General features: G+C 39.4%; 1 protein-coding gene across 1 annotated transcript in view; it reads left to right on the top strand.

Annotated features, from left to right (window-relative positions):
* DNAH5 (dynein axonemal heavy chain 5) overlaps positions 1-17,079 on the top strand; it is a 239,087-nt gene that overhangs the window by 141,345 nt on the left and 80,663 nt on the right. Inside the window, exons 51-55 of the mRNA XM_031666810.1 lie at positions 1,829-2,027; positions 4,655-4,827; positions 10,107-10,237; positions 13,659-13,812; positions 14,311-14,578. Of these exons, the coding sequence (XP_031522670.1) occupies positions 1,829-2,027; positions 4,655-4,827; positions 10,107-10,237; positions 13,659-13,812; positions 14,311-14,578 (925 nt within the window). The remainder of the gene's footprint in view (positions 1-1,828; positions 2,028-4,654; positions 4,828-10,106; positions 10,238-13,658; positions 13,813-14,310; positions 14,579-17,079) is intronic.

The following is a 17,079-nucleotide window of genomic DNA, read 5'->3' as shown; positions in this document are numbered from 1 at the left end:
AAGAGGTTTAATTGACTCACAGTTCAGTATGTCTGGGGAGGCCTCAGGAAACTTACAATCATGGTGGAAAATGAAGAGGAAGCAAGGCACCTTCTTCACAAGATGGCATGAAGGAGAAGTGCAGAGCAAAAGGGGAAGAGCCTCTTATAAAACCCTCAGATCTCGTGAGAACTCACTCAGTATCAGGAGAACACCATGGGGGAAACCTCCCCTGTGATTAAATTACCTCCACCTGGTCTCTCCCTTGACATGTGGGGATTATGGGGATTACAATTCAAGATGAGATTTGGGTAGGGACGTATCATGTGGTATTTGGTTTTCTGTTCCTGCGTTAGTTTGCTAAGGATAATGGCCTCCAGCTCCATCCATGTTTCCATGAAAGACATGATCTCATTCTTTTTTATGGCTGTGTAGTATTCCATGGTGTATAGGTAACACATTTTCTTTATCCAATCTGCCATTGATGAGCAGTTACGTTGATTCTGTGTCTTTGCTATTGTGAATAGTGCTGCAGTGAACATTCACGTCCATGTGTCTATAGTAGAATGGTTTATATTCCTCTGGGTATATACCCTGGGATTTCTAGGTCAAATGGTAGTTCTGCTTTTAGCTCTTTGAGGAATCACCATAGTGCATTCCACAATGCTTGAACTAATTTACACTCCCATCGATAGCATATATGTGTTCTCTTTTCTCTGCAACCTTGCCAGCATCTGTTATTTTTTGGCTTTTTAATAATAGCCTTTCTGACTGGTTTGAGATTGTATCTCATAGCGGTTTTGATTTGCATTTCTCTAATGATCAGTGATGTTGAGCTTCTTTTCATATGTTTGTTGGCCACATGTATGTCTTCTTTTGAGAAGCATCTGTTAATGATATTTTGGGGAAAACTCACTTTCCTTCCTGCAGAGAAGTGAGAGTCTGTTTAGCAGCGTGAATATTTTAACTTGATTTTTTTCCCTCAAAGTTATTTACAAGTTAATGGAATTGTTGAAGTCAGTTCTCAAAGATTACTATTGAAGTATCCGTTTTTGATGCTTATTTTAAATCAGCATAAACAATTCCAGCAATTGATGTTATAATAAACTTTTGTCTTAACTGAATCATTGAATATACTTCACTGAACTCCTTTTATATTCAGGCAACCAGATAGCATTCTATCACTAGTAATGCAATGGCCTAAAAATCTGTAACCTGAAAAATGTTACGAAGCTAAGAAATTTCCACCAGTCTTTCATATAAAATAATGAGCTCACACATACATTTGTTGTTCTTGCTATATAAACAGGAGTATTGAGCAATTACTTTCCTCAACTTGCAGTTAACTTTGGGCCTTGGATTATCTGGATTAGGTGCTGGCTTTCTTTTGTTCAGATAATCCAGTTTTTGCCACAAATTTTATTCACTTTGTGTTAAGTGAATACACCTTTGTAATTTTTCAGTTGTATACATGAGAGTTGTTCATGTTTTATATCTTATGTTGTACTCTGGCCACATGAATGTAGATGTCTTATTAAAAGACTAATTTTTCACAAACTGAAGACTCTTACGTAGAATGTTAGTTTGTTGATTGGTCAGAGCAATTTTCAATATTATTGTTGGAGGATTTTTTCTTCTTAATTCAGAGACTGCAAATGAACAGACTACTTTCTATTTAATATACTTCAATGATACCCATTTGAAGTGAAGTTGAGCATATTTGAACCCTAACTTTTTAAAATGTTGCATCTTCAATCAGGAAGAATAATACTCTACAGTACTGTCAACTTGAATTCCCAGTTACGGCATAATAGGAATTACTAACACATTTTAATTATACTTTCAACAGGACCTGTTAAAGCTCTGGAAGCATGAATGTAAACGTGTTATAGCTGACCGTTTCACAGTGTCCAGTGATGTGACCTGGTTTGATAAGGCTTTAGTAAGTCTGGTAGAGGAGGAGTTTGGTGAAGAGAAAAAACTGTTGGTCGATTGTGGAATTGACACATATTTTGTGGATTTCTTGAGAGATGCGCCTGAAGCTGCAGGTAAACTATTGAAGTGGAATTTGGAATTCCCCAAAAGGTGTTCCCTAAAGGGAAATCTGAAGACAGAAGATTCAGTTTATGGGTGTTGAGTTTCTTTCTAGTAAACTTTACTGATTGAAGCCTGAGACATAGTAGATGCTCTGTAAAACTAGGATGAGTGAATAAATGCATGATCATGGAGTTTAAAGATGAACTATTTTATGCATATCATGCTTGGATATTAAAGTAGAGTGGGGAGGCAGGATAGGGTAGGAGAGAGTGCACAGGACTTGCAGTCTGGCAGATAGAGGTGAGTTTAAGGAAGGAATCCACCACACATTAATTAGCTGGGCATCTCGGCACTCTCTTGAACCTCATTCTCCTCATTTATAAAAGTAAAAGTGTTACTATATGCATCACATGCACCATGGGGAGTCCATGAAATGTTATCTGTAGAATGGCTTGGGCAGTCTATGGCCCGTAGTCACTGCTAAATGAAAGGCCGCAAATATAATTATAATTATTATTATTCAGGTCATCCTGAATGTTGAAAATAAAAAGGAAAACTTCCAAATGTATGAGAGGGTCATTAAATGTAATTGGAATGAGATGGCTGATGTGGGGCAAGCTTTTGTGATTATGGTTCCAGGGGAAATTGAGATATATGACTTTTCTTATGAAAAGAGGCAGTGCTCCACTTTTTTCCCCCCTCAGAAGCAACTAGGCTTAATTAAAAATATTTTTCTTTCATTTAATAACCTCTTCTAATACTGAGGATGGATTTTAAGTTAATTTGCAGATTTTTAAAAGCATGTTTAAAAATATGCTATGTATATCTTGAAAATGATTGGAAACGACTAGGCAGTGCCTCTCTAGATTTGATAACCATAAGTGTGATCTGTCAAAAGTTTCTGAGTGACAATTGCAAAAGAATGTTTATTTCTGGCAATGCAATTGGAATGATCCTTCTACAGAAAGAAGCTGACACATTTTATTTCAATCAGGTCAAACACGTACAAAAATCCTGTAAGAGTAAGGGCATCTTACAAGATAATTAAAATTTATGTAATTTATTCCCTGTAATTCAGAAGAATAAATAACCAGATTATGATTTTTCAAGGACCAAAATACAACTGCTGCATTTTGGGGGCCTGGGGGAAGGTCTAGAGACAAATGCATAATCTTTTGTGTCATTGAGACACTTTGTTTCTCAAAGCTTGATATGGGCATTTATAAGAGTTGTGACTATTGGAATTTGATTAGTGAGAGCTTTGCAGATAGGTCAGTCTTAATGATTGTGTTAAACCATCTCCTTGTTTGTTATCAAAAGGTTAATATAGTATTATGTTAGGACACAGTCAATTGAAAATAATTATACGCCGTAAGATTTGAAAGATCCACTCATTCTTCTTGTATCCGGTGAAATTCTAAGTTGTTATTGGTATATTCAGCTAATGTGTCCCTTTTTTTCCCCTGCTACTACTGTTAATTGATTGTGAATTTATAGATGCCCCATTTAGCTTTTTCTTGGGTATTATGATTTTTTTTTTTTTTTTGAAACAGTCTTGCTCTGTTGCCCAGTCTAGAGTACAGGCTTGTCTTATGGCAACCTTGGCTTCCTGGCGAGTCTCCTGCCTCAGCCTTCTGAGTAGCTGGGACTACAGGCACACACCACCAGGCCTAGCTAATTTTTGTAATTTTAGTAGAGATGGGGTTTCACCATGTTGGTCAGGCTGGTCTTGAACTCCTGACCTCAAGTGATCTGCCCACCTCGGCCTCTGCTCTGTAGTTAATACTGTAAAAGTGTTAAGCTGGTATGTTATATATTTCTAATTTTTTAAAAAAGTATATCGATTTTAATACATCTTGCCCTAGTGAAATAATCTAATATGTTTATTCATTTAGGAAATTGTTTTTCTATTTCTCTCAATCCTCCACCCCATATTATAAGTCACTTCTATTTTTACCACTGACCTGAGATTCGTGAATTATAAAAATTTCCTGAGTAAACACAATAATTTTTTCTTTTTATTCTTATCAGTTATGTAATTCTTTTTTTTTTTTTTTTTTTTTTTTTTGAGACGGAGTCTTGCTCTGTCCCCCAGGCTGGAGTGCAGTGTCGCGATCTCGGCTCACTGCAAGCTCCACCTCCTGGGTTTACGCCATTCTCCTGCCTCAGCCTCCTGAGTAGCTGGGACTACAGGCGCCCGCCACCTCGCCCGGCTAGTTTTTTGTATTTTTAGTAGAGATGGGGTTTCACCGCAGTTATGTAATTCTTAACTTCCCTTGCTGATTCTGACATTCAGTCCCTACTGTTTTGACTTTCACTTGACCATTAAGCTAATATGTCTGGGAGGAGCTTTGAAATGCCAACAATCAGTTGTGGGTTCAAATTCAATTCAATGACGATAACATTATTTTAAATTGACTTGCTAGATAGGAAAGTACAGAGCCTGCATATGATCACAAAAATCCTAATGCTTCTATTGTTTCCCTTCTTCTGTTTTTGCAAAATGCACACTATGGCATTTTGCTTAAAATGAATGTTATTCAGTGTTAGGCTGTAGAGCTTTGATTGCATTAATTTAGGTTGAAGGCAAAATGCAGGTATTTGAAGAAACTTAACTGATTCTTCTTTCCCACCGAAGGTGAAACGTCTGAAGAGGCTGATGCTGAAATGCCTAAAATGTATGAGCCCATTGAATCTTTTAGTCGCCTAAAAGAGCGTCTGAATATGTTCCTGCAGCTGTATAATGAGAGCATCCGTGGCGCCGGCATGGACATGGTGTTCTTTGCTGATGCCATGGTTCACTTAGTCAAGGTACGGTAGCCACTCCGAGTAGTGCCTTGTGGTAGTGACAGACATTTGGTTTCACGCCAGAGTCCTCTCCCTCTTTTATTTTCATTTCCTAGGAGAATCTTCAGTTTAAAATTAGACTCCATGCTATATTCCAATTTAATTTCTAAGCTGAATGCAACATGTCGCACCTTATAGGCTTGAAATAAGAGCCTGTGTACTTTAAATGTGTGATGTGATAATTTTATTCAGTGTTTCTATATAGCTTCCAGCTCCATGGTTTCACCACGGAGGCTGAATATGGTTGACATCTGAGTTCAGAGCACAGGCAAAGTCTGCATCTTTTTGTATCATGCAAAGAATATCCTATAAAAAATAGTACATAAGCCTTGAGGACATTATGTTATGTGAAGTAAGCCAGACTCAAAAGGGCAAATATTGTATAATTCTACTCATCTAAATCCCCAGTGTAGCCAAAATCGGAGACAAAAAGTAGAATGGAGAATTCCAGGGTTGGGTGGAGAGGGGATTGGGGAGTTAGTGTTAAATGGGTACGGAGCTTCAGTTTTGCAAGATGAAAAGCGTTGTGGAGATCAGTGGTGCTAATAGTTGCACAGCAACGTAAATGTACTTAATGATACTGAACAATATACTTAAAAATGGTTACAGTGGTAAATTTTAGATTATGTGTATTTTACCATGATTAGAAACAATAATTTAAAAATAGTGTATAAACGGTTGACTTTGAGATGAAAATTCTGTTAGAATGAAATCCACCAGGAAAATATAATTTCTATTCTAGTTTGTCATATGAGAAGGGGTTCCCAACCCTGGGCCACAGACCAGTACCTGTCTGTGGGCTGTAGGGAACAGGGCTGCACAGCAGGAGGTGAGCAGCAGGTAAGCAAGCGAAGCTGAGCTCTGCCTCCAGCGGCATTAGGTTTTCATAGGAGCGCGAACCCTATTGTGAACTGCTCATATGAGGGGTCTAGGTTGCGCGCTCCTTATGAGAACGGAATGCCTGATGGTCTGTCACTGTTTCCCATCACCCTCAGATGGGACCATCTAGTTGTAGGAAAACAAGCTCAGGACACCCACTGATTTTACGTTATGGTGAGCTGTATAATTATTTCATAATAAATTACAATGTAATAATAATAGAAATCAACTGCACAATAAATGTAATGCGCTTTAATCATTCCCAAACCATCACCCACCCCCCCTCCCATCCGTGGAAAAATTGTCTTCCACGATCCTGGTCCCTGGTGCCAAAAAGGTTAGTGACTGCTGATATGAGTCGTTACCGTATCCATTTTTAGAACAGTTGATCCTGAAAGGTTGGAAGTAAAATGTATTATTTTGTTTGAAAACGTATGTGACTTAATTTATCTACAGTGCAAGATAATGCCATTTAAAATCCATTGTTGATATTCTCACTTTGTTGATATCAACTACTTTTCCAGACTACATCCTTTTAGTTAGAAAGAAAATGATTTGACCTTGTCTTCCATGATCTTAGGTTCAACCATGAGGAACCACTGCATAATTACAAATTGTCACCTCTAGAAATTACTGAATCTACAAATGGAGGGGGTTTTAGAGGTTATCTAGTCAACTATTCTGCTGAATATAGGGATTGCCTGTCTGCTCCTCTTCCCTGCAAGAAAGTGAGAAAAGCATTTCTGCAAGGCTGGAGTAAGTCAGAGAGAGGGAAGGAAGACAGAGAGATTGTTCAGGAGTTGGGTCTCCCCAGCACGAGGGCACTTGGCTTGGCAACTCTGTGGATTCGTAGAATCTGAGACATCTGTACTGAATTATGAGCTCAAATATTCTTCCACAGCCAACTATAAATAACATTTTGAAATGAGCTCTTAATTTATAGTCGATTAAGTGTTGTTTCAGGAAGAATAAACATTATGTCATTTTTAATAATTAAAAGGAAGAAAAAGAAAAGGGAAAATGTATTTTCTAAGTGAGTATCACCAAAGGCAATTTCATGACAAATTGCCTGCCTGCTAGAGACAAAATCCGATTGACCTGGGATTTCATAGCTCAAGCTGAAGATGCAGTTATTTATGTTAAGTGTCGTGCTTGAGCAAGTTCACTGGAACTGCTGTTTTCTCCATGATTCGCAGCCCAGATGAAGAGTGAGGAGGCTTTCTCGAAACACTTTGGGTGTGATGTTGGAGGTGTGAAGGCCTCGGTGCTGCGGCCTCGCTGGTGTTTTCTCTCACTCTCTGCCTCTTGTCTGTCTGCTCTGGAATTGGCCGAAGAATCCGTGACTAGAGTTTTTGAGCTAAAATGTTGCATTCCTCTCCACTTCCCTGCTGGCCCTGTCTTCTCTCATCTTTTGTGCACAGCGCATCCACACTCTGTGTCATGCTGCTGTGAGCCTTGAAATACGTGGCCTAGTTACACGGCACGATAGAAGCCAAGAGTCAGAATTGCAGGCAAAAACTGCAGCAAAACAGGATATGATATGAGACCAAGCCTATTTCTTAGTTCCTTTCTTAGTTAGAAACTCAATTTTCTTTCAATACAGCGTATCTGTGTGATGCCTCTTTTGTCTCTTTGGTGAAAGTTCAAACCATGGTGTACATGGTTTTGCATGATCTAGTTCCTGCTTACCAGCCAGCCTCCTGAGTCATGCTCCCCCTGGTGTGTGATCCAGAACAACAGGCTGCTGGTGGGTAAACATATCATGATCCTGGAGCGCCTCCCCAACATGCATTCCCCACCCATACTACCTTGTGGAAAGTTTATCTGTCTGTGTGTTTGTCTCCCTATCAGAAGATTAGACTCTAGTCGGGTGGGTTCCCGTCTTAGTGACCTCTGTCTTGACAGGATGGACCACCGCTGAGAACCACACAGAGAATCTGGATACATTGTTTGGAATTTAATCAAGTCCCCCAGATAAGTCCTAAACAATCCTTTGCTGCCTTATTTCCTGATATTTCCATATCCCATACTGAAGTTCTCACCTCAGGGGACACTGTAGGCCTTTTGCTAATTCTGAGATTTTGTGTGTCTCACTCCTTCTGAAAAGGTAGCTCAGCCTGTGCCTGGCACACCACCTTCTTTGTGTGATATACTTCTAGTCATCCAGGTCAAAGTCCAGCTCTGCACCTAAGACTTACCTCACCCAGGCGGGGATGTTTCCCGGCATTCTTTCCTCTGGTTACCCATCACTCCTGTCTCTGTGCCAGTGCTCACCGTGGCTCATGACCCCAGCCTCTGTCCCCTGTTCCAGTGTGAGCTCCTGAAGGGCAGGGTGGACATTATTCATTTTTGAATACTCACTGATGAAATTGAAAACGCATATCTCCATCACACAATCTGCGTATAACAGGACAAAATAGCCGTATTTGAGGGTCTCGCTGGATTTAACTAGATTATGAGGTTTTGAGTCTGCTTTGCAAGCCTTCTCTGTTCACGTATCTGTTCCTTTGTCAGGTATGTTTTGCGGGTTTACATGTGTTGGAAACTGAGAATAGAACATTTTAATATAAGACCTTGGCCCAGTTCCAAGTAAAGGTTTTGGGATGAAGATTCCTTAATACCTAATTAACAACATCTTGATATATCCACCCACATCAAACAAAGGAAATGATGATGGTTGAAAAGTGGCAACCAAGGAAAGGCACAGAATGTTCTAGTGTGGCTTCCAGTAGCTCCTTGCTTGCCCCGTCTTTCCCTCCTGAAGCCGTGTCAGGGGAAGATCTGAAGAGACATGTATGACCCTCTCCACTCACAATGACTTTGGCGAGAATCACATAGAGGAGACAAGCAGGAGGCTGGAAAAACAGGGCATATGCACTTGCCAGTCCTGCAGGTTCTCAGGTCCACATAGAGATGGAAAATATGTTATCCTTTTCCCAAGGTTCACACTAAACTGGGGAAAGTAATTCAAAACCAGGCATATTTTCAGCAGGAGTAGAATGTACTGCAGCTAGTGAGGGAATTCTGAGAAAGGATGTTTAACAAAACCTTGGCAGAATGCAGAGCCCCGGTGACTACAGGAAGGTTCCCTGGCCATGGAGAAGTGACCCCTTCCAGTCCCTGCCCAGCCTCTATCATTCTTCTAAGAAAGGTGGACATCGCAGTGATACCCCTAGGCTCAAACTGCAGTTAGGAGGGAAAGAGAAACAGTTCTCGCATAAGGTATAAAGAACATCAAGGGGAATTCTATACTCAGTCTCTCCTGGGTAGGTTTGGAGGACTGATGGTGTCATTAGTCCATTCAACACAAACGAAGCCAAATAAACATGGACTTCTGCCACAAGGGGGCTGTGGAATAGTCTGGGGCTATTGAATAGCGTAAAGTGGCCCCCCCGGCCAATCTATAATCACTTATTGGTAGATATCTTAGGTATCACTGTCTTTGCCAAGTAATAGGAGGGTGTTTATGCTCATTTTCTTTCTTTTTAAAATCCCAATATCTATACCACATGTATTAGTTCATTTTCATGCTGCTGATAAAGACACACCCAAGACTGGGAAGAAAAAGAGGTTTAATTGGACTTACAGTTCCACATAGCTGGAGAGGTCTCAGAATCACAGTAGGAAGTGAAAGACACTTCTTACATGGCGGCGGCAAGAGGAAAAATGAGGGAGATGCAAAAGCAAAAACCCTTGAGAAAACCATCAGATCTCATAAGACTTAGTCACTACCACAGGAACACTATGGGGGAAGCGACCCCCATGATTCAGTTATCTCAGTTATCTCCCACCGGGAGATAATTCCCACCACAACACATGGGAATTATGGGAGTACAATTCTAGATGAGATTTGGGTTGGGACACAGCCAAAGCATATCACCTTATTTTGGGGGGTTTTCTTCCCTTCAATTTAAATTTGAACGCTTTTCAAATGTGGAGGATATTCTAATCAACCACATGCCCTGCATGCCAAGGGTAGACATTGTTCTGACATTTCTGTTCTCCTTCCTATCATACCCTATTAGGTCGGACCAACTAACAGGAATCCTCAAAGTCCCCTTTAGATAGATATCTCCTTTAAAAGCCAGAGCAAGCACAGTCTGGGCTGTGTGCTGACTTTTCTGCCCTGGTGTCCTCCTGGTTTCTAAAGGCATACCCCATGGTTCCCACCCCATCTGATGCAGCCCAACACTGTTCTATTTCAGAAGTGCCCTCATTCCTTCAACCAGTATATCTCCAGTCTGATCCTGAGACACCTATATTTTCCAAAATAATAATTATACCTCATTCATATAGTGAATAAATAGGAAAAGTAGAACATTTACATGTTGAAAGATACATGCTTTTTTTGTTCTGTATTACAGATCTCTCGTGTCATTCGTACTCCTCGGGGAAATGCCCTCCTGGTCGGAGTGGGCGGATCAGGAAAGCAGAGCCTGACGAGGTTGGCTTCATTCATTGCCGGCTACATTTCCTTCCAGATCACTCTGACGAGGTGACAAGCTTTTACTTTAACTAACCTAACGTGGATTTTGATAAAAGGTGCTCAGAGGCCACCTGAAGTTCAAATGCATTTCCCTTACATAAAAGAGTCACAGTCGTTTTCCTTCTTGAATGTTGACTTATCATCTTCCTCTGTCAACCTTTGTCAGAGACCATAAACATTTTATATTCATAACTTGCTTTTGAAATATTTCGAATTCTCACTTAGTAGCTGCCTCCCTGCTTTTATGTTATATATGACAGTGTCTTTTGTGCACTTCTTTTGGTGAATTTCAGAAGAAAATTGTCCCTTTTGAGTGTTAATTCAGATTTCAAGAATGTTAGTACGGTGGAAAAATAGATGAATATTGGTTTACTCATTCAAACGTTTCAAAATGGTTATTGAACGCTGCCTATGTGTTAAGCCCTGGCTAGGTGAGCGAGGTGAGTCTAGCTGTATCGTCAGGGACTTTGTAGCAACTCAAGGGGACAGACAACTAAGCAACCAACTCACCCAACAAGGTGTGATTCATAGGCACCATCCATGATAAGGAAATACATGCAGACCAAATCCTATTGAAGCTTGAGGGAAGAACTCCCAACCTAGTCTAGGGGATGATTAGAAAAGACTTCCTGGAGGAAGTGATTAAACTGAAACCTCGATATGGGAAGACTGAGAGCAGAAGAACAGTAAAGTGTGTTCCAGGCAGAAGACTCAGCACAGGTGAGGTCAGCCCTGGAAGAAGTTAAATACTGCAGAGTGTACAGTGTAGGGTGGCAAGTGGGAATGGAAGAGACATAGAGGCCTTTTAAAGTGAAGATAAAAAGTCAGACTTCCTCCCAGAGCAATAGGAAACCATTGATGAGTTGCCCCTAGGGAGGACATGTCAAGTACATTTTATATACAGAAAATAGACAGATGGAACTAAATTGGAATAGTTATAAGGCTGTTTCAGGGGTCTGGGCAAGCCATGATGGTGTCATGAGTAGCAGCAGTGAGAATGGAGAATAGAGAGTGGAGATGGAAGAGATCATCAGGAAGTTGGAGCTTCAGGGCTTGGTACATCCTGGTTTCTGGCTTGGGAAACTACCTAGATGGTGCTGCTACTTATCAAGACAGGGAAACTCAGAGGAGTTGACCACAGATGTGGGTGTAGTGCAGGGAGAAAACATAATTAGCACATGAAAAGTGAACATGAAGAGATAAACAGAGGTGATTCGGAGAGGTGAAACAGATTTTTCAGGATTAACCAAGATAAGGTTAGAACCAGGAGGCCAGTTTGGGAAGTTAGGCTGGGCTGAAAATCATTTGACATTAATTTCTAGGTGTAGGAGCAAGAAGTTGGGCACTGATGAGCAGAACATGTTGCTGACCTGTCTCATTGAGGGAGGCCCATAGATACCTGCTAGGATGAAGGCTGAAAGTTACTAAGCATTGGGTTTGGAGATTCAAATATTTAAGCTATTGTTACACTTTTTGTTTTGTCTGACCTATAGGGTTCTTCTTGGAGAATAAATCCAAAGATTACTGTTTAATTCAAGTACTGGGACAGAGAGAAATAATTCTAGTTACATTGCATATGATTCTTCTAGTTTTTGGTTAGGAACCAAGCTACATGAAAGACAACTTGTACAGGAAAGGGATGGGAATCAAATTTTTGTTCCTAACATTCGTATAAAACCTTGTAGTTTTCAAAGCACTTTTATATGCATGAGCTAATTTGATCTTCAAAAAAACCTCGTGAGTTAGTAGGACAGATAGCAGCAGCCCATCTTGCAGCTGAAGCTCAGAGAGGCTATGGCTTGCCCATCATCTTGGATCTATCTGGGAATTGATTGTAAGACTTCCAGTTTCTAGTCTGGTGTGACTTTTACTGCACCACAATGGCGCAGCCAGCGTATTCAACCACAACTCTCACTGTGGCAGACTAGTTCCTCTACATGTCACACCAGGAATGATCCATTACTGATGAGACGAAGGGCCAGGGTCTTTCTTTCCTTTTCATAGCTTTCAAGATGTTATCAAACTTCTAAAGGCTTTGTACAGCCATGTGACTAAGGCTGAGATGCAAGAGCCTCTCACTTGGGAAGCACGACTATTTGTTAGGTGTCTTAGGTCATATTATTTGAGGCAGTGGGCCCTTGAGATCCAAGAGACTGGGTTGAAAATTTTCCCCATATCACAAGAAGCTGGGTGAGATGTTTTCCTTTTCCTTTCTCTCTCTCTCTTTCTTTCTTCCTTCCTTCCTTCCTTCCTTCCTTCCTTCCTTCCTTCCTTCCTTCCTTCCTTCCTTCCTTCCTTCCTCCTTCCTTTCTTCCTTTCTTCCTTTCTTCCTTTTTTGGAGGCTGTGTCTTTGAATTGTTTTCTGATCTCTTGAATCTCACTTCTCTAAGTGTCTTCTAGAAGTATTTGTATTTTGAGTTCTCGGATGTCACTTCTCTAGGTGTCTTCTAGAAGTATTTGTTTTCTGATGTCACTTCTCTAGGTGTCTCACTTCTCTAGGTGTCTTCTAGAAGTATTTGTTTTCTGATGTCACTTCTCTAGGTGTCTTCTAGAAGTATTGATGCATGGTTGTGATATTTCCAATTCTAGGGTATAGGTTACAGAAGTTAGAAAAAGGTAGAGTTAAGTATTCACTAGTTTTAAAAAAATCAGATGGCTGTTTGCTCTTGCACTCTGAATTCTGAGTTTATTTAGTGACTAAAGTAGGAATAATAATTTAGTAAGTCTGAGTCTCCAGAATTGGGATAATTTTATTTATACTTTTGGCATAATGTAGCACTCCACAGTGGGAACTCTCTAATATTTCTTGACTGTAGGTTTATTTCCACCTAAAGATCACTTTGGGTAATTAGAGAACCTTCAGAGTGGGATATTTCATAACTTTTCCAGGTATTCTAGTACAGTCTACTGATTGCTCAGAAAACAAGCTCATTTATGTATAATACAAACGTGCAATGATGATAATGGTGTTGGGGGATGAGGAAGGCATTGTTTATAGCATGGCATCTCACCCACCCTGTATTACCAAAGCTTGCATTTATTTAATTTGTGAATTGTCATCTCAAATACCCATTGCCAATCAAATATCAGTAATTGAATTTGACTTTTCTATTATCATTGTCAAAAAATTTTCAAAATGATACATTTTGAAATGTAATGACATCTGGTTGTGGTAAAAATTTTATTTTTGTTCCAGGTTGACTTTTCAGTATAGTTTTTTTTGTGCAAAAACATTAATTATAATGTTTTATGAAATGTGGAGTTTTAAAAATTAATCAGTAACATTCATATAGAACACATACCTATATGATGGAACAAAATCAGCATTTTTTTTTTTTTTGGTGGCTAAATGGCATAATGCATTGTTACAAGGTTCTTTCCCTCTCATGAAAACATTTTGGCTAATGACAAAATGAAAATATTTCTTTAGATCCTACAACACATCAAATCTGATGGAAGATCTGAAGGTTTTGTATAGAACAGCTGGTCAGCAAGGCAAAGGAATCACTTTTATTTTCACAGACAATGAGATTAAAGATGAATCATTTTTGGAATATATGAACAATGTTTTATCATCAGGTGAGGTAGGAATTCATTTATTCTTTATGTGTTTTATCCCTTCAGATTTCCTCCAACTTAGAGCTCTACATATTTTCTTCCGTTAATGGCATGAAAAGTGCTATTGGGAATGGGTATTAAGTCATCAGTATGAAGGATGGGTTTTTCTATTGGGTTTTTGAAGAATAAAACTCTACATCAAAATTTGGAGCTAGGCATTTAAAACATCAGTGAATGTTCCAAGTAACAAATGAAAAAAACAGAAGGGCAAAGTTAGAAAGAAAGCTAATTAGATTTTTGGCATGTCCGTTTACTCCCTCCCAGAGCTACAACTTTGCAGTTAATAGTAGAATCATTTGTTTATTTTAAAACGTGGTGTATTTCATCTTGAAAACTTTCAGTTAATTTTCGTTAGGTGAGTTCGAGAACACAAACGGAGAAAAGACATTTATGTATTAAGCTCTACATTTTGATCTATTTTCCTGTGTGTGTACTGAATTTGCATGCTTGTACTTCTTTTTAAGGTCTCTAATCTATTTGCGCGAGATGAAACTGATGAAATTAATAGCAACCTGGTGTCAGTCATGAAAAAAGAATTCCCCAAGTGCCCTCCTACCAGTGAGAACCTGCACGACTACTTCATGAGTCGGGTCCGACAGAACCTTCATATTGTACTCTGCTTCTCGCCAGTGGGGGAGAAGTTTCGAAACAGAGCTTTGAAGTTCCCTGCCTTAATTTCAGGATGCACAATTGACTGGTTCAGCCGATGGCCCAAAGATGCTTTAGTTGCTGGTTAGTATGGAAATGTGTATGCCAGGCTTCTGGCTTATAGTGTTTACTTATTTATTTACATTCTCTGCTGTTTGCTCTCTCTCTGCTGAGTTGAGTAACTCATTCTGTCCAATATTTGAGAATTTCTGTTATAAGATGATGCTCTTTCTTGTTTGGTAGCTAATTTTTCTCAGAGTGTGGTTTTTAGAGAATGAGGTATTCAGTTTGTATCCCATTGGGTTAGTGTGCAAGGATTCTAGTGTTTTCAGGGATGCTTGAAGTCTCTGCCTCAGTTGGATCTCCAGGCTGGCTCCAGGATGTCACAGCAAGGCACAGAGGTTTAATTTCATGGACAGCATTTGTGTTCTTTTTAAGTAGGTTTGTTAGCCCAAGAGTAGTTAAAGCCAAGTATCTCTTGGCTATTTCCTTCTCAAGGCTGCAATGCTGAGAATCAAAGAGGAAAACATTGTCCAGCAATTATCTGCTGGTTTCTGTCCTCGACAAAAGATGTTAAGCAGCATGGTCTCTGACTGGACCCTTTGCTGCTTCTGCTTCTTTCTGATCTTCCATGCCATGGATCATTAGTGCTTCGTTACTTTGCAAATGAAATTGGAACATAAAAATAGTAGAGGAGAGGTTAGAGAGCATACATTTAGCTTTTTGTTTTTTTGTTTTTTTGTTTTTTTTTTGAAAGCTTTTGGTGAGAAATTGTCTGTTGATATTTTAAAAGATGCACATACCCAGGTCTCATCCCTATTACATCAGAACATCAGGAGGACCCTGATTCAGGACAGTAGTTTTCAAACTTTTAAAAATGTTTTATGCAGAAGAACCCTATTTCCCAGTAATACCTTACAAGTAGTCCTAGTAGATAACACAGTGAAAAGTGGATGGGGGTTGTGGGAGGAAGTGTTCTGGAGCCTCATCCTCTTATTCCCCACTTCTGCTGCCCTCACCATTTCCTCTACAGCTCTGTGGTACCCCGTCTGAGAATGACTGATTAACCAAGAGATGCCCTTTAGAGAAGGAAAAACTGAAGAGTGTGAAGTTGAGGGTTGCCATAGGTGGAAAAGTTAGTAGGATCAGTACTGAGACTGAAACCTAGGTAATCTGTCTGTCTATCTATCTATTTATCTATCTATCTATCTATCTATCTATCTATCTATCTATCTATCTGTCTGTCTATCTCTATTATGTATCTAAATATCTATCTGTTAATATCTATCTATCCATCCATTATCTATCCATCTATTATCTGTCTATTATCTATCCATCCATCCATCCATCCATCCATCTATCCATCATCTATTTATTGATCATCTATCAATTACCTATTTTTAAAACAAATTCTTATCTACTGGGGAAGTTTTATTCTCAGTGCATCACTATTGACAATAGTGGTTTTCCAATCTGTGGCTTTTAAACACAGACTATTTTGACATGTTTGTGAAATAAATGTACAGCACAGTTCTGTCTTTGGTCTTGTAAAGTTTGAGAAAAGACCAGTGATTTAAAATTTAAAGTCCCATAAAAATTTAAATATAACTGGAGGTAAGATTTTAAAACTCAAGTAGGATATACATGCAGAGCACAGATCAAGAGTATTTCAGAGCTGTGTTAAAGTTTATTATGAAATACAGTTATAAGTATGCAAGTACTTCATAAAATGCTCTGTAAGGTATTATCACTAACAATAAAAATAACAATTTCAGGTGACAGATACTGTAATATGCCATAATTGAGATGATTTAAATATGAAGCTCTTTTTGTTAAGTTCCTATTTCAGTCATCTCTTCTTTTGTAGACAAAGGTCTTATTGATCCCTCCTTTGTTAATTTCTCATTGTCCCATTCTTTTAAATCTTATCACACCAACCCAAACCAAGATTACACAGAAGGCAGAGAAACTTTCCTTTCTTTATCCTCAGTCACTAGCAAATATCCCGACCTCGATGCATGAATCTATTTGTTCGTTTATTCAGAACGTACGTATTGAGCTTCATGATGTTATTGGACAGACTCAAGACAAGACAGACTTGTTAACAGACGCAAGACAGACTCAATTCTGTACTCCAGAGTCTCTCCCCAGGAAAGCTCGTCCACATCCTCCTTTATAATATGTGCCATCAATTTTTTCTCCAGTCTAGTCTGTCTCCTGGCTTGAAATCTGTGTAGTCAGCTGCCTGCCTGGTCCATTCTTATGGATGCTTCACAAGTTTCTTAACCTCAAAATGTCTGAAACTCAAAATGTCTCCCCCTTTCAGGAAGGGCCATTATCGCTCATCAAACTAGGCAACCTGAGACCCCTTTGTTGTCAACACCTCCCCTTTCCCCAGCTCTCAAGTCTTACCTATCACCAAGTCATCTCCCTTTCTCTGACATCCTAGGCCAAGCTATCATTGCTGCTCACCTGGAAAACCCAAATAGCTTTCTAATGATCTCTTCACCTCTTTCACCTGTCCCTCATCCATCTCACATTGCAGACAGAAAAAATGGCAAAAACACAAATACAGGTGCATTTGT

This window comes from Papio anubis, chromosome 5 (assembly GCF_008728515.1).
Source record: "Papio anubis isolate 15944 chromosome 5, Panubis1.0, whole genome shotgun sequence".
NCBI classification, from domain to species: domain Eukaryota; kingdom Metazoa; phylum Chordata; class Mammalia; order Primates; family Cercopithecidae; genus Papio; species Papio anubis.
This window is presented reverse-complemented; position numbering and strand designations above follow the sequence as displayed.